General features: G+C 39.5%; 1 protein-coding gene across 3 annotated transcripts; it reads left to right on the forward strand.

The window, feature by feature from the left end:
• Positions 1-4,523: 4,523 nt before the first annotated feature.
• On the forward strand, positions 4,524-24,581 carry POLB (DNA polymerase beta). 3 transcript variants are annotated; one of them, XM_022571325.3, is made up of 14 exons: positions 4,524-4,685; positions 5,001-5,058; positions 7,356-7,422; positions 8,710-8,784; positions 9,402-9,460; positions 10,879-10,928; positions 13,047-13,098; positions 14,908-14,962; positions 15,060-15,132; positions 16,495-16,565; positions 17,160-17,246; positions 22,657-22,721; positions 23,214-23,353; positions 24,349-24,581. In XM_022571325.3, the coding sequence occupies exons 1-14, from the start codon at positions 4,625-4,627 to the stop codon at positions 24,441-24,443; spliced, it is 1,008 nt and encodes a 335-aa protein (XP_022427033.1). In that variant the 5' UTR covers positions 4,524-4,624; the 3' UTR covers positions 24,444-24,581. The 3 variants fall into 3 exon arrangements, with proteins under 3 accessions (XP_022427033.1, XP_089759927.1, XP_022427034.1); XM_089903801.1 differs by lacking the exons at positions 23,214-23,353; positions 24,349-24,581 and adding an exon at positions 20,416-20,606 and having other exon boundaries at positions 22,657-22,713; XM_022571326.3 differs by lacking the exons at positions 13,047-13,098; positions 14,908-14,962; positions 15,060-15,132.
• Positions 24,582-24,802: the final 221 nt, after the last annotated feature.

Below are 24,802 nucleotides of genomic sequence, written 5' to 3' on the forward strand. Positions count from 1 at the left end.
ATAATGTACCTGACTGCCTCTTCAGCATTGCTGAGCAGATGTGGAACAGGCATCTCACATTCCAAAGTCAGCTTCCGATTTCTCCCTTCCAGTGTGCGCTCCATGGTCTCCCATCTCCTTACATGGCCGCTCTTCTCTTCCAGTGGCTCAGTCACGGAACCATGGAGTCATCCCTGACCTCTCTCTCGCACAGGGAACTATATTCAATATCTTGTAATAACCTATAATGGAAAAGATTTCAAAAAGAATGTATCTTAAATGTATATATATTTTAACAGAATGTATATATATTTGGTTATATATATATTTTAAAAGAATATATATATTTAAAAAGAATGTATATATATTTGGTCAAAAATATATATGTGTATATATATATGTATATATAACCAAATCACTTTGCTGTACACCTGAAACTAACACAATATTGTAAATCAACTATACTTCAATTTAAAAAAAAACCTCTGCTAGATGGAACTCGGTCTGTTCATTGCTGTATACCCAGACTCCAGAGCAGTGCCTGAATCTTAGTAGGTATTCAATAAGTGTTTTTTGATTGAATGAGCACTTTTTACCCCAGAGAAACTCCCTCAATCACATTTATCTCAGAAGTACAGAGCATGCTCTCTTTAAAGGGTTCAGGCTTTGGGAATCCTAAAACGAGAGACAGGGGCTGTTATATTCCAAATTAGGTTTTGTTAGTGTCACGATTTGTTAAAATGGTGACAAAACTTAGGATGACCCACTTGTCTCAGTTTGCCCAGAATTTTCCTGGTTTTAGCCTTGAAAGTTGTATCTTAGTAAACCTCTTCTTTAATAAACCACTTGCATCTTAGTAAACCTCTCAGTCCCTGCCAACCTGAGATGATCAGCCATCCCACATCATAATCGGTCAGTATCCTGTGTAATTTGAAATATTTGACACTTCACTTCAGCAAGATTACAATTTAGGATATTCATCCAAGTTTTATTGAGCACCTCTATGTGGCGAACAACGATGAAGCCCCTTCTCCCATGGAGCTTACAATCCATGTTGGTGGGAGGGAGGGTCGGGCAGGGAGCAGGTAATAGGCAACTAACATGTTTCAAATAGTGTTCATACTAAGAAGAAAATAAAAGGCGGTAATGGAACGGAGAGTGCCTGAAGGTTGTTCAGGACTGTCACTCAAATGATGAGCAGAAAGCAGTCAGGCAGTGGCCGGAACGATGGGACATGAGCCCTGAAGCAGGTACCTGTGTGCACACCTGTGTCCTAGACAAAGGGGAAAGTGGCAAGAAGTGAAGCAGGGGAGTTGGTAGCAGGCGGACACATGAGGCCTTGAAGGCCATGGAAAGGAGCTTGGATTTTATTCTAAGTGCAGTGAGAAGGTATTTAAGCAAATGAATGACATATGCTGATACATGTTTAAAAAAAATCACTCTTGTCCTATTTGGAGCATGGCCTTTAGGGTAGACGTCCCCAACCCCCAGGCCACGGGCTGGTACCTGTTAGGAACCAGGCTGCACAGCACAGCAGGAGGTGAGTGGTGGGAGAATGAGCTAAGCTCCATCTGTATTTACAGCTGCTCCCCATCGCTAGCGTTACCGCCTGAGCTCCGCCTCCTGTCAGATCAGCGGCGGCATTAGATTCTCATTGGAGCACAAACCATACTGTGAATTGTGCATGTGAAGGCTAGGCTGCATGCTCCTCATGAGAATCTAATGCCTGATGATCTGAGGTGGAGCTGAGGCAGTGATGCTAGCGCTGGGGAGCGGCTCTAAGTACAGATTATCATTAGCTGAGAGGTTTGACTGCACAGAGACCATAATAAATCAATTGCTTGCAGACTCATATCAAAACCCTATCAGTGAGTGGCAAGTGAAAACAAGCTCAGGGCTCCCACTGATTCTACATTCTGGTGAGTTGTATAATTATTTCATTATATACTACAATGTAATAATAATAGAAATAAAGTGCACAATAAATGTAAAGCGCTTGAATCATCCCACAACCATCACCCCCCAACCCCGGTCCATAGAATAATTGTCTTCCACGAAACCGGTCCATGGTGCCAAAAAGGTTGGGGACCGCTGCTTTAGGGGATAAGAGCAGAAGTGGGGAGGCCACTAGGAGGCTATGGTAGTAATTGGGAAGCAAAATCATGGTAGACTGGACTAGGGTGGTGGCAGCAGAAGCGGTGAGAGGTGATCCAATTCAGAATAAATATTCTGGAGACAGACCAGACAAGACTTGCTGTCAGATTGGATGTGGGGTGTGAAAAGAGCAATTAAGAATGACTCCTAGGATTTTGGCCTGATGGCAGGGTGGATTAAATGTCATTAATGGATATGGGGAAAAGTTAAGGAGAAGCTAGAGGGGCAAGAAGCAAGAGTTTGTAGGACATTTTGTCTTTGAGATGGTATATGAGACTAGAGTTCAAGGGAGATCAGGGCTAGAAATATAAAAGGAGTCTTCAAGCTAGACTTCGCATTTAAAAGGGCGAAACTGGACAGAGTGGAAAAGCTGGTTAAAGGCTCAAGGCCTGAGGCACTTTCCCACAAGGCTGGAGAGTGGAGGAGGAGCTGGGAACCAGCACACACACAAACAAACCAACACCTGAGAAGGGGTGGCTAGTAAGGAAGATTGAGGAAGAAGGGAAACTCAGAGCACGGGCTAACTTAGAAGCCAAGTGAAAACAAATTGTTTCCAGAAGAGAGTGAATGAGTGGATCAAATGTTACTGGTTTATCCAAGAAGATGAGGACAGAGAATTGATCATTTTCCTTGGATTTTCTGGCACTGATCTTTTAAAAATTGACATAACTCTTATAGGGATCCCACAGTTCCCTAAAGTTGTAACTTTCATTATCCAGAGGTGAATAAAAACTTTTTTTTAAATGAGAAATGATCATTCTTCGGAACCAAATAATATGAACATAACCTGGAATAGAGATTGCATAGGAGAAAAGGAGAACAGAGAATATCTAAATGAAGGTGGGAATCAAGGTGGTAAGAAGCTTTAGAATAAAGTTAAAAGGCAAGGGACAAGAGGATAGTGCAAATACTTACAAAAACTTTACAAGTAAAATATACAAAAAAAGTGTTAGTAGTAATATTTTAAAAATCTAACAAGTTCATAACAGACAACTACCCCATTAGAAAAATGAACAGGACTTCCCTGGTGGCGCAGTGGTTAAGAATCCACCTGCCAATGCAGGGGACATGGGTTCAATCCCTGGTCCAGGAAGACCCCACATGCCATGGAGTAACTAAGTCCATGCGCCACAGCTACTGAGCCTGTGTGCCACAACTACTGAAGCCCGTGCGCCAAAAGCACAGCAACGAAGACCCAACGCAGCCAAAAATAAATAAATAAATAAGAGAAATGAACAAAGGATATAAATAGGAAATTCAGAAAAGAAGAAATACAAATGTCCAAGAAGCATAACTTAAGACGTACACTGACAGTGTAAATAAAAACAACAACAACAACAAAAAACCCACACAGCCTAATCACAAAAACTTATTATATCTAAATAATTATTCCATTATTGAAAAGGATTTAGAAAGGACTGGATTAGAAGACTGGAAGTATATGTCCTAAAATATTGATAGTGGTTAAACTGGATGGTGAGATAATCATTTATGTTACTTTTCTATTCTCCTTTTATATATTTCTTAGATTTTTCTACAGCAACCATGTATCATTTTGTTAAGCTTTTAATTTATTTATACACAAAGCAATTGCCTGGAATTGGCAGTTGAGTATGAACCCCAGGAGTTACTCTTGTAAGTAACATATTGCTGATGTCACATTTCCATTTCTTAAGCAGAACTGTAAATTTTTCAGATATAGTAATGACAGTTGCATTGCTCATTATCTAGGTCAAGGGCTTCTTAGTGTTTTTTTCACTTTGGTCCCTGCCGCAAAAGGAGGGGAATAAAACATAAAATATCTTTTGACACTGGTTGGCATATCTGCTAAAAAGTTTAGTATGGGAGGCATTCCTGTGATCGGCAGATTTCATTCCAGACTCCTGCCGCAGCCTTACAGGACTCCTCTGCAGCGTGGACTGCATTGCGGTCTATGTACTCTACTCGCACCCCATCATCTTACATACCGCATCATCTTACATACCCCACCACCTGAAGTTTTGACTTCAGAGTCAAAACCAGACTTCCCTTCTAGGGAGAGGACTGCAGAAAACGTTATGCCTGGGAAGACAGGTACAACGCCTTAGGTTAGGAGTCCAAGTCTTCCCATAGGAATCCCACTGGGTTGTAATCCTGAGGCTCCCATTTCCCTTCCGCCAAATCTAAGCTCGGGTCCAACATCCTCCTCCCGGTCCTGCTGGCTCCAGGATCCTTTTTCTCTCTCGCCGTTGAGGCCCCTCCCCGGCCCCGCCCCCTGGCCTTGGGGGCCCCCCGGCCCCGCCCCGCCCCGCCCCCGTGACGTCACTCGTGCGCCGCGCCGCGCCCCCCCACCCCCCACCCCGTCAGACGCCCTCATTGTTCAGCCAGTCGCGCTGGTTTCGCCGCGTTGGGCTGATCCTGCGTCCTCTCCAGGTCGCAGCCCCTCCCGAAAGCTGGGCAAGGGGACCATCCCTGGCTGTGAGCTCTCTGCGGTCCTCGGGTGCAGGCCACCATGAGCAAACGGAAGGCGCCGCAGGAGACGCTCAACGGGGGCATCACCGACATGCTCACAGGTTAGCCCGGCCCGGCGCCGCTGCCTTTCTCCTTTCCTCCCTCCCCGCTGCTTTCCCTTCCTTCTCTCGAGTCCCGACAGCCCAAGGATGGGGTCGGCCCCTAGCAGCCCGTGCGGATCTTCCTCCGGCGCCGGTGGCAGATTGTCAGTCCTGTTGGAGACCCTTGAGTCACGCTTGGGCTGCCCTTGGCCTGGCCGGTGTACAAGCGGGGGGTCCCTGTCCCTTAAGAGGTCGTTACGCCCCCTTCCAGGAAACTCAGTTCTCGTTTGTTTACTCGTGGTTCTTGTTCACCCGAGCCTCTTGTTGCCTTTTCAGAACTCGCAAACTTTGAGAAGAACGTGAACCAGGCTATCCACAAGTACAATGCCTACAGGTGGGACGGGGGGGCATTCTCTGTTAGCATGCGTTCTCGGATGTGTGGCAATTAACAGGGCTGAGGGTCCAGTGGATATTAGGACCGTCTGTAGGAGGGGATAAAAAGCAAGAACTGAGGGTATTGACTCTGGTGGCACTTTACTGCGATATTTCTGGGAGAATTTGGGCAGAGTTCTGTAGGATCAGTTTTGATTAGTTGCCAATTCTGATTGAAAATAGGCTAATACATATTTTTCCCATCATTGAACGTGAATTACTGAAAATGCAGTTTGATTTTAAGTCATAATGAAAGATAGTGGGTGAGGTCTGTGCTGTGAAGTAGATGTGGTTCAGGGGAATCTTTCCATCTGGTTGGTGTGTGGCTCATCTGTCACCTTTTGAATCTCATCCTTGTCCATTTCACCAGGGCCGTTATCCTAGCCGTTAATGCCATATCCGCCTGCTTCCGCCCCTTTAATCTGTAAACATGTCCAAGTCCCTCAGCTCTTAAGAGCAAAAACAAAGCAATCTTCTTCACCTCCCTCTGCCCTCTAGCTAGCACCTTTCTCTTTCCTCCACTTTACAGTTAACCTTGAATAATCTGTATTCCTTGCCTGGATTTCCTCATCCCCAGTCATTCTTTATCTCATTGCAGTGTAATTTCCATCCTGCCATTCCTCTGAAAACGTTCTCACCCATATCTCATCTTATTGGACTCTCAGTGGCATCATCTTGACTTCCATGATGGCACAATCTTCTGTTCTTTCTCCTCTTGTATCTTACCTTTTAATGTTGGTAGTTCTCAGAGGTCTGCCCTGAGCCCTCTTTTCTCACTTTTATACTTTCCTTGGCAATCTTACCATTCTTGGCTTTGAATACCAGTCAGTGACTCCAGATCTGTATTCACTGGGCTTTTCTCCAGATTTTCAAGCCTAGGTTACCTTTGTCTCTACCCTTTCAAAACTAAACTCAACTCCCATCTTTCCTTCTCACTCACCATAACTAAAAACCGATTACATTCCCTTTCTTTACCTGCTGTGAATTCCTCTGTAAAATATTTGTACTGTTGTCCACACATTTGATGATCTCAAAATCAGAGAGAGATTCAACCCCGTATTCTACTTGAGTCTCAGGTGGCTTCAGAGAGGAGGTGTTTAGTCTTCAAGGAGCCCATAAGGAGATAAGGGAGAGGAGGAACAATCTAGAGAAAGGAAACAAAATGAGCCAAGGCACGAAGGGGTATTGCATTTTCTAGGAAGTCAGTAATTCAGTTTGCATAAGGGGTATAGTCTGAGTGGGCAATAAGTCTGGAAAAGCAGGTGATGCCCTACCACCCCTGCAGGCTCCTCCGCAGCCCCCAGTCCCCATATACATTTCTCTTGATGTGACCAAAGTATTCTCTTGAATTAAATATTTCCTCTTTACCTTGATAAAACCCCAAAGCATCTGCATACAAAAGGCCTTTCCTGATTTAATTCTTCTTCCCTTTCAGGCTTTGTGCCATAGTGCCAATTATGTGGAACTGCTTGTCTTTGCTGAAACAATTTCCTCCACAAATTGCCCTCAACCTACCTTTCCAGACTCACCATCAGTAACATGCTAATACAGAAGTCGAAATCCAGATCTGAAGGTTACATGTGCTAGAACAGAGTGAGAACTAAGGCTTCAGAGACTATCCAAAAACTACATTAGCATTGAAATTATAGACAGGATACCATCAGTGAGCTCCCAGGGTGGACCCAGTCTGTCACCAGACTACTGAGCTAGGTACGTGTGGAGATGGCAAGGATACAGGTCACTGCTTTACGTGGAACCGAAATGAGAGCAATGAAATAAAAGAGCTGGTACAAGGACATAGGGGAATACAGTTTTAAGCCATGAATTTACAAATAACCATCCATAAGCCAGTTTGGTATGTAGTAGTTTGAATATTTCTAGGTGGCACATTTTTTATGAAAAGAGAGTTATGAACAATTTCTAAAAACTTGCTATTAAAAAAAAAGCTCAATGATATTTTCCACTTAATCCCAGAAAGGAAAGCCTACTGGTTTCCTGGATCTCCCTAGTTTTACATATACGGTTAAAACTGTGTTATTCTCAAATGCGAGGGTTTTCAGGATACTTTTACAAGTTAGAGATGCAGGTGATCTGTCAGCTTATTGAGTTTTAAAGTTTTACACGGATGTGGAAGATAAGTTCACCTTGGTGAAAGTTTAAGCTGCATATTTGTTTGTATGTATATTCCAGTTTAAGAAAAACTAATACCTTGCTGGCTTTCCAATTGGTTTTCCTTTTTTTTGTTCTTTTTACTTGTAGAAAAGCAGCATCTGTGATAGCAAAGTACCCACACAAAATAAAGAGTGGAGCAGAAGCTAAGAAACTGGTAAGTTTAGGGAGCAGGTTGATCGAAGAGCTCACACATGTACCGATCTGATGGGTTCCCACAAGATGAAATTTGCCTGCGAAGCTGCCTTGACCCACACGGGAAGATTTCACTGCTTTCTTGGAATAATATTAATGCTGTTTCAAGCATACTTTTTCAAGCTTGGAGTGTTTTTATTGGGGGAGGGGTGGATTTAAGATTTTTTTTAACATATGTAATTAGAGTTTTCTTCCTCTACTTTGCCGTGTGTGTGTGTGTGTGTGTGTGTGTGTGTGTACTCATTCTCACGCTGAATTTCAGCTTGGGTGTTACTCCTCACGGAGAGTGTGGTAACGGAGCGGTACTCGCGCGTCTGCTCGCTAGCTGCTCTCTCTGATCCCCAGGTAGAGGAACTTCTGTGAGTTAGTGTTCCCAAGGAGACCTTGCCTATGAATAAGCACACGATTAAGCCCCTTTGCATATTATGGCGTTTAGCCCTGTTCTCTATAATTCCCGTGAAGCCCTGTATGCTAAGAGTGTCACTCTCGGGTGGGACTTGGCACTCTCTGTTCCAACACATCCCTCAGGCGATGCAGGTGTGTGCAGAAGCCTGAGAACTCCTGTTCTAGAGCAAGTCCATGACAGCATTGTTATAATTTCAAAAATTGGAAAACATCTAAATGTTCTCCTGTACGGTATTTTTAAAGTAAATTATGATACATTCATACAGTAATACACTATGCGGTCGTTAAAGATGTTGTAGTTTATTTATCGATACAGAAATTTGTTCATGATTCATTTTTAAGTTAAAGCACTTTACAAAGCAGTATGATTCTATTTTTGTAAGAAAAAAGTAGCCGTATGTATACACACAGACACACACACACACATATATACACGCACATAACTTTGCATATATATATGAGCAAAAAAGAAGTCAGTACATAGCAGATGTTAAGTGGCAAGGTTACAGGTTATTTTAATTTTCAGGGTGATGAAATTAACAAGTGATTCTAATATTTTCTTTATGCAACTTTATATTTTCTAATTTTTCTACAACAAAAGTTAATTTTGAAAAAGCAAGGTCATTTAGAATTGTCTTATTAGGGCTTCTCTTTTGCCAATCATTTAAACATTTTGTCTTTGGGAGAATATATTTTTACTGGTGCTCAATTTTCTGTGTCCTTTGTTTGAAAACTGGTCATGTGACGATCACTGTTTTTTCATTTCTCATTTTTTCCTTTATCTTTTAGTGATTTGGTAAGCATAATATTTATGTGACTTTTATATTTTTTATTTTCTATGTAGCCTGGAGTAGGAACAAAAATTGCTGAAAAGATTGATGAGTTTTTAGCTACCGGAAAATTGCGTAAACTGGAAAAGGTAAAATGCTAACTTACTTGTTTGCTTATGGTGTCTGCCTTTATGGCAGCTCTCATGTAGCACCATTGCAGGGTGGGTGGTGTCATCCACCCTCTGTTAGATTCAGTGAGAAAAGGGAGGAGCAGTTTATGGCTTTGTAAGTGTCCTATATTTTATATTTTGAATATTGTTCTTATAAACTGTTCATTTATTTTATGTTGCATTTAAGAGACTATTAGCATCTGTGATAGAATTACTTCTTTATTTTCAGTACCATTTAGAAGGGAGATTATAAACTTTGACTAAATGATTGTTATCTTTTAGAATTTCTATGCTTAAGCTCTCGCAAGCATTTTTATGGTTTTACTTCACCCTGATGATAGTCATTATATCACTGCTGGTCTTTTTATGAGTAAGCCTTTTAAAAGTGTCGGATAAATTAGGGAAGAGCCATCTTCATCTGCTTTCTTACTCACCTGTAACCACTGGGGTTTTACATGAGTCCTTCTGCGTGGGTTATCCAGGCAGCGTAAAAGGCTCTTCAAGTCTCTTAGCAGCCTAGTGTATTTCTAATGAGATCATTTGAGTCCTCAAAGCATTCCTAAATCATTGTTAGACTTTTTTTTTTTTCCTTAAAGATTCGGCAGGATGATACGAGTTCATCCATCAATTTCCTGACTCGAGTTAGTGGCATTGGGTAAGAATTATTTTTTAAGCAGACACAGTAGTAGGGTTGTTTAATTTTTTTATGTCAGCCAAACTAAAGTACATGCTCTTTCTCTTCAAGGCCTGTACCTTTCCACCTCTGCGCCTTTGCCCATGCAGTTCACTCACCCATATTTTACATGTCTCAGGCTGGTTCTTCAGAGGCTGCCGCGACTTTAAAAGCCCCATTCAAGGCACATGAATCCAGTTTGAGTCCCCAGCCAGAAATAATCTCTCCTTCCTCTAAGCTCCATTAGCATTTGCTCTGTGGACTTATTATCACTCCCTCCACATTGTGGCTCTTTTGCCTCTCTGAGCGTGGTATTTATCTTAAACATTTAAGCTTTTTCTGTAGTACCTGGCATATGAGCTTGGAACAAGCACTCAAGTATTTCCTAATGAAGGCATCTCTATCTTAAAGTTGAGCTAGCAGAGGCTTCTTTGACACCGGAGAGAGTAAAGGTTAACACTGAAGTATTAGGGCTGCAGTGCTTTACTTAACTCTCTTCTTGATGGAATGAGGCCATTCTTTTAGGTATATGATGATTGTTCCTTAATGGCAACCATTTGATGAATGTTATTTTAAAATATATTAAATTCCTAAACCTAGTATACTGAAAAGGAGCGTGACTCCTTGGGGACCCAAGACAATTATAAAATGTTAGTATTTGTTTTAGAGAGCGTCTGTTACATTATTCTCATTTTCCAGGCAAGAAAACTGAATGCAGAAAGTGAGATAGCTGTGGCAGGGCCAGAATCAGAACCTGGGTCTCCCGACTCCCAGTCCAGATCTATTATTTCTATGCCACATTGCCTTCCTGATATGAATGTCAGTTTCTGTACCAAGGCTCTTTGTCATTAAAATCTCAGTTTAAGTATCATCTGAGAGGCCTTCCCTCATCACCCAATCTAAAGAAGACCCAGCCACTCTGTCATATTACCCGATTTTAATTCATCTACCAGATATTTTTCTTTGTTTATATATCTGTTTATTGTCTCTCTCTAACCACTGGAATGTATAAACAGGTAAGACCAGGGCCCTTATTTGTCTTATTCCTGCTGTATTTTCAGCACCTAGAAGAACATCTGACACATAATAGGCCCTCATTAAATCTCATTTGAATGAATGGTTTTTAAGTGCTTGTATGTCTGGTGTATGAATAATGTACATGGGCATTATGCCACCTAGCTGCTTGGATGTCTTTTTCATATCTAAATTTATGACTGTCTTCCTAGATTAAGGCTTCAATAATTTGAACATTACCAAAGTAACCACACAATAGTTTAGCAGGTGTTTTTTTTAGCTCAAAGGTAGCTTTTATGTTTGACAAGAGGAGGCATAACTGGTTATTTGTTACAAGGATCCTGAGTTTCACTTGACACTGAGATAATGCTTTTCTCTCTTTGTAGTCCTTCTGCTGCAAGGAAGTTTGTAGATGAAGGAATTAAGACATTAGAAGGTGAGTCTGTACAGTGGGTCAGTAATTTCAGGTCAGATATAGTCCTGAGGGACCATGCTCTAACAAACTGGAATTTGAAAAACCCCTTCTCAATTAGTAGAAACGAATGGTAAGATTTTCTTTTTAACTCTACAGTAGAGAACAGATATAAAGTATAGCTTATATTCCCATTTTAAACATGTTTTGGTCTATAATTTAGAAAAAAATCAAGAAGAACAAGAAGTGGCTTCTTGGTTTAAAGGCAATGATTCATTTGTAGATTTTTAGACGATTTTTAAATTGCTTTCGTTTCTTTAATAAAATTCGAGACCATAAAGTCCTATACATTCAGCCTAAAAGCCAAGTTATGTATATTGAGAAAAATTCTGTTAAGAGGCTTGCAATGCTTATTGAAGGGATTTTTGCTTTCAAAGAAGTGATAAAAATAAAAGTCAAGTAATTATAAAACATTTTCCTTAAACCTAATATAGCCATCTTTTTTTTTTTTTTTATAGCCATCTTTTAAATATAATTTATCTCTTCATGCTTTCAAGAGTATATACTATATGGATTCATTACAGCACATCTGTGGCACTTGGGGATTAATATTTGTGGGCTCAACTAATTTATAAGCAACCCAGATGGTCAGGTGGACAGATTTTGGAGACTGACTTGGGTTTGAATCCAGTCTCCACCCCTTTATTAAAATAGTTGACTGTGGGGGCTTCCCTGGTGGCGCAGTGGTTGAGAGTCCGCCTGCCGATGCAGGGGACACGGGTTCGTGCCCCGGTCCGGGAAGATCCCACATGCTGCGGAGCAGCTGGACCCGTGAGCCATGGCCGCTGAGCCTGCGCATCCGGAGCCTGTGCTCCGCAACGGGAGAGGCCACAACAGTGAGAGGCCCGCATACCGCAAAAAAAAAAAAAAAAAAAGTTGACTGTGATACTTCAGTCTCTCAGCTACAAAATGGTATCATAATATCTCTCTCATATGATTTAATGCAATAATGTATGCAAAAGACTTAGCAGAGTGCTTGGTACCTAGTAAGTACTTAAAAATAGTAACTGACTCTTAAAAGGCATGATTAATTAGTAATATTATTAACTTGAGAATTTGTGTGAATCACATAGCTAGAGAATGAATTGTTCTATATATGCATCTCAGAGAGGGTTTGTGCTTTTCTGCGTGTGGCATATATAATTTACCTGAGTGAAATATTGGTTAAAGAGGTCAAGAGTTTGTTTCTCGAAGGTATTCGTTGCATCCCTTGGGAGTGTCAAGGATCTACTGTGGTGGTTTTACATTATTTCACCATTCACAGATATGTAATATAATAGCTGTCGATATCCCTCTCTCCATATATAACAAACTCAATATTTCTGTGGCATTTTCGGTCATATACCTTAGTGTTTTCTGTGTGCACACAATTATGAGAAATATTACATGCTTATTTTTAATAATGAAGGTGCTTATTTTTCTCCATTTTATGTCTCCAGAGAGAATTTATGTTTGTGAATGTAAGGGTGACCATAGGAATTGCTTTTGAAGCATACTTACCTTGCCGTTTCTTTAACAAGGCTCACTCCTGTGCCTGTACCCACTAAAGGACCACCCAGATGGGACTCGGTCACTTTCAATTTAAGATATTACAGTTTTCTTGATTAAAAAAATGATAATACTACCTCTCCTTTCAATGGGATTTTTAGCATAGTGCCTGCACAAATCGGTACTCAATAAATATTAATCCAGTGAAGGAGTGAATGAACAAATGAACAGTATGAATGAACTTCTCATGCTGCTATTAACCGTAGAAAAGCAGTATAGGTTCTTAGAAGGCGCGTTTTGCTATGCTCAGTGAAGTTTGGTATGATCCTGGTATGTTTTATCTACTGTTCTATGTAGCTATAATTGAAATTTTGATTCAGTAAATAAAAATGATTATGCAGTCACTGTTGGGTTTTACTGTTGACTTGAAGAATCACTTTTATCTAGTTCTTACTATCTGAAAGTTTTTTCATTTGCTTTTCAAAGTCATTTCAGTGTGTTTTCCAGGTAGTTCTTTGAAAAAAAGGATCACTGAAATTAGCATTTTTTTTCAAAAATGTTTAAATCAGCATCTCAACTTTATCTTCTGTACAGATCTCAGAAAAAATGAAGATAAATTGAACCATCATCAGCGAATTGGGCTAAAGTAAGATAGCTAATTTCCTTTCGACACTTGAAATGTAAAAGTAAAATTTTTTATAGCCAGTCTTCCGTACACCATAAGTCTTCAGACTTAGCTAAACACAGCCATTTTACTAATCAGAAATGCTAAGATTTGTTGCAGACTCCTGTAGAGAATAAGCCTGTATTCACACGTGTTTTTTTACTGCCTTCTAGTTTGTTTGCTTGTTTTGAGTATATCCCACATTACCTTGACTTTAGCTGGGAACTTCCCCTTAAAATACATAGAACTGAGGGCCTCCGTTAGTCAGGGTGTTTATTTCATGCTTACATTGTAGAAGGCACTGCCTCTGAGGTTAGGATATAAACAGGTTCAGTGTAGCTCTTAAGAAGCTTAGAGTCTACCTGAGAAGACGGGACATGACCATGAAACACTAAATTTTTTTAAAAAGGAAAAGGAAGAAAACCCAGACACCTAAATACCAGAATAGGAATAACTAGTAGACGTGTCGTCTGTCAGCATGAGTAATTACCTTGTCAAGTGCAAGATACAGACCCCCCCTTCTGACTGATTATTTACAGCACGTAGTGTACATGCATAAGCACGTATCTCCTCTGGTCTTAGGTTGTCTTGTTGGCCATTCAGTCCTAATAACCTTCTGAACTTCCCTGTTGATGCCTTAGCACAATATTTTAAAACTTAACACTGCCTTTCCAAAACTCTGAATCAGTGAAAGATCAGGATGGTGTGGCTCTCACTCTCCTTGCATTTACATAGTTACATAGTAAATGGAGATCTTCTGAAGAACTTGCTTGTTGTGAGAATTGGTTTTGAACAGGCACTTTATCATTCTTAGATGTTATTTAATACTAAGATAGTATTTTTTTTTTTTTTTTTTTTTTTTTTTTTTTGCGGTATGCTGGCTTCTTACTGTTGTGGCCTCTCCCGTTGCGGACGCGCAGGCTCAGCGGCCATGGCCCACGGGCCCAGCCGCTCCGCGGCATGTGGGATCCTCCCGGACCGGGGCACGAACCCGTGTCCCCTGCATCGGCAGGCGGACTCTCAACCACTGCGCCACCAGGGAAGTCCCCTAAGATAGTGTTTTTAATAGCCTTATTGAAATATCATTTCATATACCAAGTAATTCACCCACTTAAAAGTGTGCAATTCAGTGTTTTTTTATATTCCCAGAGTTGTGCAACCATGACTGTAGTCAATTTTAGAACATTTTTGTTATCCCCAAAAAAGCCCAAACCTATTAGCCATCACTCCTCATTTTTTCCCAACTGTCCTTCCCTCCCCCAGCCCCTGGCAACCACTATTCTACTTTCTGTCTCTATAGATTTGTCTATTCTGGATATTTCATGTAAATGAAATCATAATATATGGTCTTTTGTGACTGACTTCTTTCACTTAGCATAATGTTGTCTCGGTTCATCCATATTGTAGGATAATATTTTAAAATACAAGTATTTTTCAGGATTTAAGAGCAATAAACTGTAATCCCTGGATTTGCCAGTAGGGAGCAGTCTAACTTGGAACCGTATTAACTTAAATATATTTATTGACTCTTGGTATGTGAATGCGAAGTTTATTTAAAATAAGTTTGGATGGAATATCTGGAATATCACAAAGCATGACACTTAAGGATTTTGATCCAAGTTAAGGAATAAACCTCTCCCCACCCCCCCAGTTTTACTCTTGTTGTAATGAATTTTAGTCTTGATTTTTGAAAGATCTGCTTGTATAAGGACACTTGATAAAGTAGACAGTTTAATTTCTAAGATTCAAATTTCACAAAAAATCTTTTGTCTACTTATTCTGTCTTTATAGATATTTTGAGGACTTTGAGAAAAGAATTCCTCGTGAAGAGATGTTACAAATGCAAGTAAGAGCGTGCTGAATTGTATTCTTTGATTAGAATTGAGAATGTCAATTGGTGAAAAGCCATTTTTAGAATACTGACTTAATTTTTCTTCTATTAGGATATTGTACTAAGTGAAGTTGAAAAAGTGGATTCTGAATACATTGCTACAGTCTGTGGCAGTTTCAGAAGAGGTAACATACTTCCTAAGCTTAGGTTATTCATGCCTTGATGTTAAAATTGCCTAATGTATATGAAAAACATGGATTAAAAAGATGTAATTTGTGTTACTTTATAGATTTACTAATATCTAGTAGTATTAGCTAAATTTATTTGTTTATAAATGGGAGTATAAATTAGAGGAAATTCATCCTGATTTTATTATAAGATGGGTTTTTTTGATGACTAGTTCTAATAAAATTATAAAATAATTTTAGGTATATTAAATGCTAATAGTGGTTATCTGGCTAGATGCTAGTGAAGCCATGAGTAGTTTTTCTGTTTGTTGTTTTACTTTATTTAATTTTCTAAGTTTTCTCTAATGGATCTAAGTTTAATGTCTCAGAGACATCAGCTCAGAACCAGTTCTCAAAACAACCAGGTTCTTCAGAAGATCTTGATTTACTATGTGAATGTGAACAAAGTGAGAACCACACAATCCTGGTCTCTTACTGGCTCAAAATTTTGGAAGGGTAACCTAAATTTTAAAATATTATCTTAAAAAATTGAAATAGAACTTTATTTAAAACCTTGAAATAGATGTCTGACTGAATCACTGGCCACCTCCGGAGTTTTGCTTAGGAAGTGGTAATAGGCTATCAGAAATTCTCTGGGTAGCTGCTATAAGAATCTAGCATTCTCTTTTTTTTTTGCGGTACGCGGGCCTCTCACTGTTGTGGCCTCTCCCGTTGCGGAGCACAGGCTCTGGACGCGCAGGATCAGCGGTCATGGCTCACGGGCCTAGCTGCTCCACGGCATGTGGGATCTTCCCGGACCGGGGCACGAACCTGTGTCCCCTGCATCGGCAGGCAGACTCTCAACCACTGCGCCACCAGGGAAGCCCCAAGAATCTAGCATTCTTATCTATGATGCCATAATAGTAATTGTTACCAGTACTCATTAAGTGAATTCATTCAGAAGAATTGAAATGAATTTTCTGATTAACCTTTGCAGAGTTAGAGCATATTGTTTAATTTGAGATTTTTAAATATTTAGTGTTCATAGATATATTTTAAAGGTATATTTAAATGTTATTTTTATTCAGTATTGAGTAGTTACTTAGGTACATTTTTAATAATATTTAACCAATTGTGTGCAACATATATCTAACATCAATTACTGTTGTTATCCCAGATTCTGCTGTTTACGTTAATATACCTGAATAGTTGGACAGAAAATTGAACTCTTTTAACTACTTCTGAATATGAATCACAGTGAAATAGAAAGTTAGGCTGTAAGAAGTAAGACTCTTCTATGTGTGTCATCACCTTGGTTCTGTGTTTGCCTAATTGATAAATTTACAAGGAGAATTCCATACATATTTTTTGCTATCATAGGGGCAGAGTCCAGTGGCGACATGGATGTTCTTCTGACCCATCCAAGCTTTACCTCTGAGTCAACCAAACAGGTACCTCAGAATTTATAAGCAAATGTGATCGGTCTTACACAGCAGTGAATATAATTTTCTAAATGATAGTTGGATATTTTCAGAATGAGTTTTTGTTTTAATCTTTCTGAAAGTCAGTTGAAGTGTTTTGTACTGACTGAATTCTTTGAGAGGCAAAGTAAGTTGTTGGAAGGGATACGCATTGTTTGTCCACAAATAATTGGCAGGACAGTCTAGCATTTGGAAGAGATGACATTTAGTAAAATACTTCCAGAATTATTTATTGTCTATCAAGAAACTTAAGCTCTGTTAGAAGACCCATGAAGGCAAAATGCTTTTGATTTTGGAATATATACCTTTTAAAGATGAAGCAGGTAACTTTTTGTTTAATGAAACAGATAAAGACAAATGATGTCTATTTGGGGGTATCATGATATTGGTGAAAAGTGGTGGTTTCATTTGATAAGATGAATTTTCTGTTAGAAGAAAAGGTACTCAGAACATAGGAAAACTAGGCATTTCTGCGTAGAGCATCAGAAAACTCATTTTAAAAATGCTCTCTTGCTGTAACAGAGTAATTGCTTTTTTTCTTATTCCCTAATTATGATTCTATAGCCAAAGCTGTTACATCGTGTTGTGGAGCAGTTACAAAAGGTCCATTTTATTACAGACACTCTGTCAAAAGGGGAAACAAAGTTCATGGTAAGTACTCACTTGAATTAACACATTTAAAAAAAAACTGTGGAGACTGTCCAGTAACCATTCTGAGTGTGACCTCACTGTAGCTTAGTGTCACGGTCAGTAAATAGGACATCCTAGACCTTAGAGGAGATATATTCTCTAATCTGAGAATATTTTAGTAAAGAGGTTTTTTTTGTTGTTTTTGTTTTTTTTTTTAATCTATTTGGTTGCGTCAGGTCTTAGTTGCTGCAGGTGGACTCCTTAGTTGCAGCTCAAGGGCTCCTTAGTTGTGGCATGCGAACTCTTTGTTGCAGCATGCATGTGGGATCTAGTTCCCGGACCAAGGATCGAATCCTGCATTGGGAGCGTGGAGTCTTAACCACTGTGCCACTAGGGAAGTCCCAGTAAAGAGTTTTGTTCTAAATTCCCCACTTGTAAATAATCTGTGCCCTTGGAATAGGTAATTATGCATAATCTGCTATTTTTAAAATATCCATAATGACTTCAATACATTATATTTTTTCCCTAAAATAGCAAATACTCTTTGACTCAGAATATATTAATAAGTGAGATTAGAATTGTCTGAAGAGTATTAATCTGTTACAAGACCAAAGAAAGAAGGCATCAGGGTACGTGATAGAACGTCCAGGGGAAGAACCATGCTGTATGAAGGGGGCTCATAGAGGGGGCACCTGTGGAGTCGTCCCAGTGAAACCCACTGTGATGGACTGTCAAAGTCCTGTGTTCTTCCTAGGGGATTAAGACTTGAGGATTCAAGACAAATAGCAAATGGATTAAAAACATTAATAAATGGTCCTGTATAAAGGCAAACAGAAATCTAGGGCTAATGTAATAAAGGCTTACATTTAGCTGCTGCTCACTTAAATACAGCATTTGGGTGCTCTTTTCTCCATGCCCCCCTTTTCCTAAGTCATGTGACTGAAAGGAAAGAGACTATGCTTTTGGAGCATGGACATGCTAAAATTAGCAAGAGTCTCACTGTGTAGATTTGACAGTCTTAGCCAAAAGTAGAAGAAGATGGTTGAGATAGATAATTGAATTACCATGTCATTCAGAAAATGGAACGGTGGTTGCCAGGGCATGGGCGGGGCAGCAGGGAGATGGGGAGTGAGTGTTTATGGGGACAGAATGTCAGCTGGGGAAGATGAAAAAAGTTCTGAAGACGGATGGAGGTGATGGTTGCACAACAGTGTGGATGTACTTAATGCCACTGAACTGCACACTTAAAAAGGGTTAAAGTGGTATATTTTATGTTATGTGTATTTAATCATATATGCAAAAAATCATGTCATTTGATTCAGCATGGTGATTTTAATGGGCTATGAAAGTATATTAACTAAGTTGTCACACTTTATCAATATTTTCAAAAGAACTTTGGGAAAGGTAAAAATAAAAATTCTAGTCAGTTTTTGAGAATTACATTTATGATCTGTTCTCCCTAGTCTGTCAGGTTTTGAGCTCTTACTCTGTGCTCAAAAATATATGCACACATGAGATATTAATAAAAATAGGATTTGTATATGCCATATGAACATCCTTTTAAGTTTAGATTGACTTTAAATCACTCAAAATGAATGTGCATAAATCTTACATTTAAAGAACATTCAATCAGATAAAATTCTAAAAATCATGTGCTAGACAAGTTGGGTTGTTTTTTTTAAATAGTAGGAAAGTGTCCTGGTATGCCACCAGGGACCCCTTCTGGCCTCTCTTCCTTCAGTAGTCATCTCTGTGAAAGCACTGGACTCTTTCCTGGGGAAGTGTAGCAGCTGTTTTCAGAGTTAGCCACCAGGAAGGTGTTTACACAATAAAAAAGCAGAAGCATTTTTTTACAGTTTGAACAGTATTCTTCTGTGCCCAAAGAGATCCAGAGGAAAGACCTACAGAGGCTGTAGTAATCCAGCTAGCAAGAATACAAGGAAAAATTACAAGCTGGTGGGCTGGGTGTAACCTGCAAAGGAAGGTGGGTAGCCAAGTATGTGAACATAAAGAGTTGCTGACATAGTGGAATTGGGTTATCCTAGTAGCTGCTCAAAGAAGGGAAGTCCTTTGTCTAGGAATGTCAGAGGCAGCCAAATCCCAGTGATGCTGCAGAGTCGGCCGGTTCAGACCTCACAGTACATGTGGTGTGTGAAAGACTAGGACCGCTCACCCATCCTAGGATACGGGCTGGGGTTGTGGAAGTCTTGGCTCTATCTAGCCTTCCGTTCTCTCGGTCATACCTGGCAGCACATGTACAGGTATTGCCAGAAAGGGAATCTTCCAAACCTCTTTCCAGAAGAAAACAGGTTAAAAAATAAGAAAGCAGGCTTTTTGTTTGTTTTCAAAGTATAGAAGACTTAGACCACAATAAGAGACTAAGGCCTTTATGTTGTGACATAGGAATCCATCTTAGTGGATGGTCAGTATATAGTTTGTATACTGTACATGTAGTTCATGTATTTACTGAAGCTTAGAAAATGCCATGTTTGAGCCTGCTGTTTTGACATTTATAATTAGTATTTGTTAGGATGAGAAGCACTCCAGGTCAACTTTCAAATCATTTTATTTTGGAGGCAATAAGAAGTGATTTGTGTCTTGTTGCAAACACGGTGGGTGTTGGTATGTTGCATTGTAGGAAAGTAGATTTGGATACGGAGGCTTTAAGATCTTTTGGTTCCATTACCAATTTGTTGTGTGACATTGACAAGTTGCTTTACTTCTCTAAGGCCTTAATTTTCTTATTTATAAAATGATATCCTTGCCCTCTGTCAAAGGACTGTTATGCAGATCAGATTAAGTAATATATGTGGAAACGTTGAAGGGTTTGTACAAATATCTTTTGAAGATACTGTATCTTCAAAGAGTTGTGCAGTGTTATACTAGTATAATACATAATAATAATATAAAAGATAATATATTTCTATTTGGAAATAGATCAGTTGGAAGAAGGTAGTAACCTGGAAAGAATTAAATTGGGGAACAGAAAAAGGGATAGAAAAAGAGAAGATGGTGCTATGAAAGAACAAAGTGGGGAGAATGAGTGTCAGTAGGAATGAGAAGGTGTATTCAGTCAATTCACCAAATACATACTTAGCATCTACTACATTCCAGGCTCTGCTCTAGGAGAATGGGATAGATTAGTGAATTTAAGTAGAACTTTTTTTTTTTTTTTTTTTTTTTTTTGCAGTACGCGGGCCTTACACTGTTGTGGCCTCTCCCGTTGCGGAGCACAGGCTCCGGACGCGCAGGCTCAGCGGCCATGGCTCACGGGCCTAGCCGCTCCACGGCATGTGGGATCTTCCCGGACCGGGGCACAAACCCGTGTCCCCTGCATCGGCAGGCGGACTCTCAACCACTGCGCCACCAGTGAAGCCCTAAGTAGAACTTTTATTTGAGGGTATGGGAAGGGACTGCTACTTAACAATGAACATATTAAGTAGGTAAAACGTTAAGATAATAAGTATTATTTTTTAAAAAGAAAGGGAGTGCAGGAGACGGTATTAAAGAGTCCGGCCTTATTGAGAAGATGAGACCTGGGGAAAGACTTGAAGTAAGGAAGTTAGGCAGGCAGGTCTCTGCGGGGAGAGAGAGGCAGGCAGGAGTCAGGGCAGTGACCCTGAGCACGTGAACATGAGCAGAGATCACCAAAGGAGTTAAGATCTCTAGGTTTCTGAAAGGAAATTGGCTGCAAAATAAATTCAGCTTATGAAGTGGAGTAAACTCCACTCCATATCGATCCACTTGTTTTCAGAACATCTTGTTGCTATAAGCACTAAGTAGTTTTAAAGATATGACCATCTGTGTGTTTTTTAAGTTATCTTCAAAACATGAATTCTCTTAAACTAATAGTAATCAAAGCTTAGGAAAGCCAGGGTTATTCCAGCTCTTCTTGTAAACTCAGGGTCTTTAGTTAATTGAACTATTCTTCCCGTGAATATAATAACATTTGGAAGAAAAACCAATTTCCTCTGCATTTAGATGCCTTTTTACTTTATATATGGTGAGTACCACTCAAATTTTAGCGTTTCGTGCGGGTGTGACCTCGGAGGATGATTTTCTGTGAAATATCTACAGCGAGGATTCACAGGACAATAGAAGATACCTTGGCTACACTTGGGGAAATGAAAGAGGCTTTATTTCAGACAGTCAGCATGAAGTGACCTAACTGAAATGCCAAACAAAACTAATCCACTCAGTTGAATAAAGAATTTACAGTAATACAGAGAAATTCTTTAACATTAGCACTTCAGAAAAAGTGCAGGAAATAAAATTAGCCTTGAGGACAGGAACAAAGCCATTAGATGGAATCCTATTACTGATGTGACAAACAGAAAGTTCATTGCCTGTGGGTTCAGACATCCAGATCTGCAAGGTAATGCCTCATGGTAATTCCATTTAAAGGTTGAGTTGGAACTTGTTAGTGCCTAAGAAGGTAGGTTTCATATTTGAAGATAAACAGGTTTCATTAACCTCTCAGGAATAGGAGTTGCTAAAGAAAATACCCATTTTAGATTTTAGATTTTGATTTTTCTGTGTTGCTGAGTGAAAAGCATGTCTTTTAGTGACGTGTGTACCAACTCGACTGCTCTTTAGGACCAGAAACCTGTCACTTGTGTAGTTTTCTTAGAATGTGGCATTTGAAGCTTTAGATTTGAAATTTGGTGATGTTTGTATTTCTTTTTACATATTTATGCGTTGCCGCCCAGTCCATAAACTGTCCCCGTTTTCCTGGAAAAGGAAAAGAGAACAAAACACACCTTGATGATTATTGTTTAAAAACTGCAGAAGTATTAAAAAAGAAAACTGCAGAAGTATAATGAAAACTCACCTGTAGAGAAGGAAGAAAACGATCCTCTAATTTTCTTATCTTTTAAATTTTTCTTAATTTTCCTCTCTCTGTCTTTTCTGATTTCTGGGAGATTTCCTCAATTTCAACTTCTTCTACTTCTATCATATTTTAAATTTTGATTTAAATCTTTTCCTTGTGTTTTCTTTTTCTGTAGAATTCTGTCCTTATTTCATGGATAAAAATCTGTGATCTGAGAATATTACTGATAGCTTTTGTGTCTGTTTTCTTCTCCCTGAATAATCATTGTTTCTTCCAAGTTGCTTTTTTCTGTTTGTTTTGGTCTCTGTCTTTCACGCTTTCCTTGATTAGCTTTTCTTGTTTAGAGTCACACAAAAGCCAGACCCTCATAACCGGAACCCTTGCCTGCTGTTTCATGTGGTTCTTTAGTTATCATGAAGCACAGTAGGAAGGCAGGGATAATATATAGTGCATAGAAAAGCTACTAAGTTACAAGCGCTCGCAATTCTAAAACTGCCTCCATTTAAAGCAAAAATAACTTCACAGTTAACAGTATTTGATTAGAATTAAGCCTTAAGTTTAAAAAGATCTTTAAACATTATTTTTAAATATACGTTTTAGGGTGTTTGCCAGCTTCCCAGTAAAAATGATGAAAAGGAATATCCACACAGGAGAATTGATATCAGGTATTACTCAAAATTTGTTGCTGACCTATTAACTTTTCCCTTCTTTTCCCCTTTTCCCCCTCCCTCTGTATGTCTTGGAATTTGCATAAATGTCTAAGACCCCTTTTCATTCCAAAGTGCCATGTGTCCCTGCAATAGACAATGTTTAGCCTGAAAGTATGTAAAGAATAATGACTGTCTACAGAATCTACTTTATTATCTCTAGGTTCACCGTGGTGTCTTCTGCAGCTCAAAGTAGATCCTGCCTGGGGAGAGTTGGTTGTAACAAGTGATACTGCTTTGCATTTGTCCACACCTCTTGCAGAGCATAGTTTACTGAAACCTCAACTAACTGCAAAGTTGAGGTCATTTGAATGGTCTACCTAATGATGGTGTCCTCTTCAGTTATTGGACCACACAGACTTGTTTTGTGCCTTAATGATTTTAAGAGTACTATTTTTGCTAAATTGGAAATATGTAGTAAAAGATTGGTGAATTGTTTATTGGTTGTAGGTTGATACCCAAGGATCAGTATTACTGTGGGGTCCTCTATTTCACTGGGAGTGATATTTTCAATAAGAATATGAGAGCTCATGCCCTAGAAAAAGGCTTCACAATCAATGAATACACAATCCGTCCCTTGGGAGTCACTGGTGAGTATTTTTGTCTGCATTAGAGATAATCCCAGTCATCTGGATATTTTGGTTTAGCAACTTTGGTTTTTCTAAAAAGCCTTTCAGTAACTGTGCCAGTTAATTGCAGTTTCTTTGGTATTGTTAGTCCCTCAGGCAACAAAAAAAGCTTTAATCCATAGGTGCTCCCAGGCCCTCAGTTGAAGGCCCATGATGACAAGATTCGTTTATTTCCAGCTCCATTAGAATGGATTAAATTCTTTCTACCTCTGGTGGTCAGTAAATAATCTTATTGATCTAAAGTGTTTTTGTTTTCTTAAATGTATCTCCAAGACTTCCAAAGAACCCAGGTATTTTTGCTGTTAGTGCCAGGCCAAACTTGGTAGCTTTGGCCCCAAGCTTTTAAAGTTTAAAGAGTAAAAATTGCTTAATTTCTGTTTTATAGATCTTGTTAACATTTCACAATATACTGTGGTTTACTATTCTCTTCTAGGAAGATGAAGATTTTGTCTTTTTGTCCTAAAAGTGTTTTTCATCCCTGGTAGATGAGGGCTGTGCTTCTCACATGTCAATGTGTATACAAACCATGTGAGAACCTCGTTAAGTGCAGATTTTAATTCAGTGGCCTTCTGCATTGCCAGTAAGCTGCCAGGTGGTGCCAGTACTGCTAGTCTGGGGACCGTATTTTGAGTTGCAAAGGAACTCACTAGAGTATTTTCTCTAATACGGTGGAGATCCAGCAGACAGGCAAATCATGGATTAGGGCCACTTCAGATGGCCAGAGTTGGGGTACTGAGGTTCTTTGTGTAGCGCCGGTAATATGTGTGGCAAAGCACAGACACAAGCTCACGGGGGAGGGGGAGGGCAGTCAGTATCTTTTTTTTTTTTTTTTTTTTGAGTGGCTTGGGGACTATTTTCTTTTTCCTCTGAAAGTGAGTCCTGTGTAGCTCTCAGTCCTGAAACCTCTAAACTCCAGAACTGGTTCATGAGGAAGGTTCTGTTCTCCCTCCTTGCAGGAGTTGCTGGAGAGCCGCTGCCCGTGGATAGTGAGAAGGACATCTTTGACTACATCCAGTGGAAATACCGAGAACCCAAGGATCGAAGTGAATGAGGCCCATCCTCCCCGGCACAGCCCAATAGGTCTTAATTTATTTCTTAACCTTTGCTACATAAGGGTCTGTGGCGTTTTTAAATAATTGTTTCTTCATGCTGTAGCTTGTGTTAGTCAATAAAACCTCTTGTACTATTATCAGATGATCTTGTGCTTATTTTATTAGCAAATACGTTTAAATTTATATATTCTGTTCATGATCACACTTTACTAAGGGTCAGTGGAGAGGAGTAAGAGATGAGATGATAACAAATCTTAAATGGGAATTTTTGTTTTCTCATTTTCTGCCCTTATGCTATAAACCACATTACCTCATTACCTTTCCTCCTATTTACTGATTGTAAATTAGTCAGTTAGGC

This window comes from Delphinapterus leucas, chromosome 21 (genome assembly GCF_059928025.1).
Source record: "Delphinapterus leucas isolate spDelLeu-1000000601 "Yukka" chromosome 21, BTC_Dleu_Yukka2, whole genome shotgun sequence".
Taxonomy (NCBI): domain Eukaryota; kingdom Metazoa; phylum Chordata; class Mammalia; order Artiodactyla; family Monodontidae; genus Delphinapterus; species Delphinapterus leucas.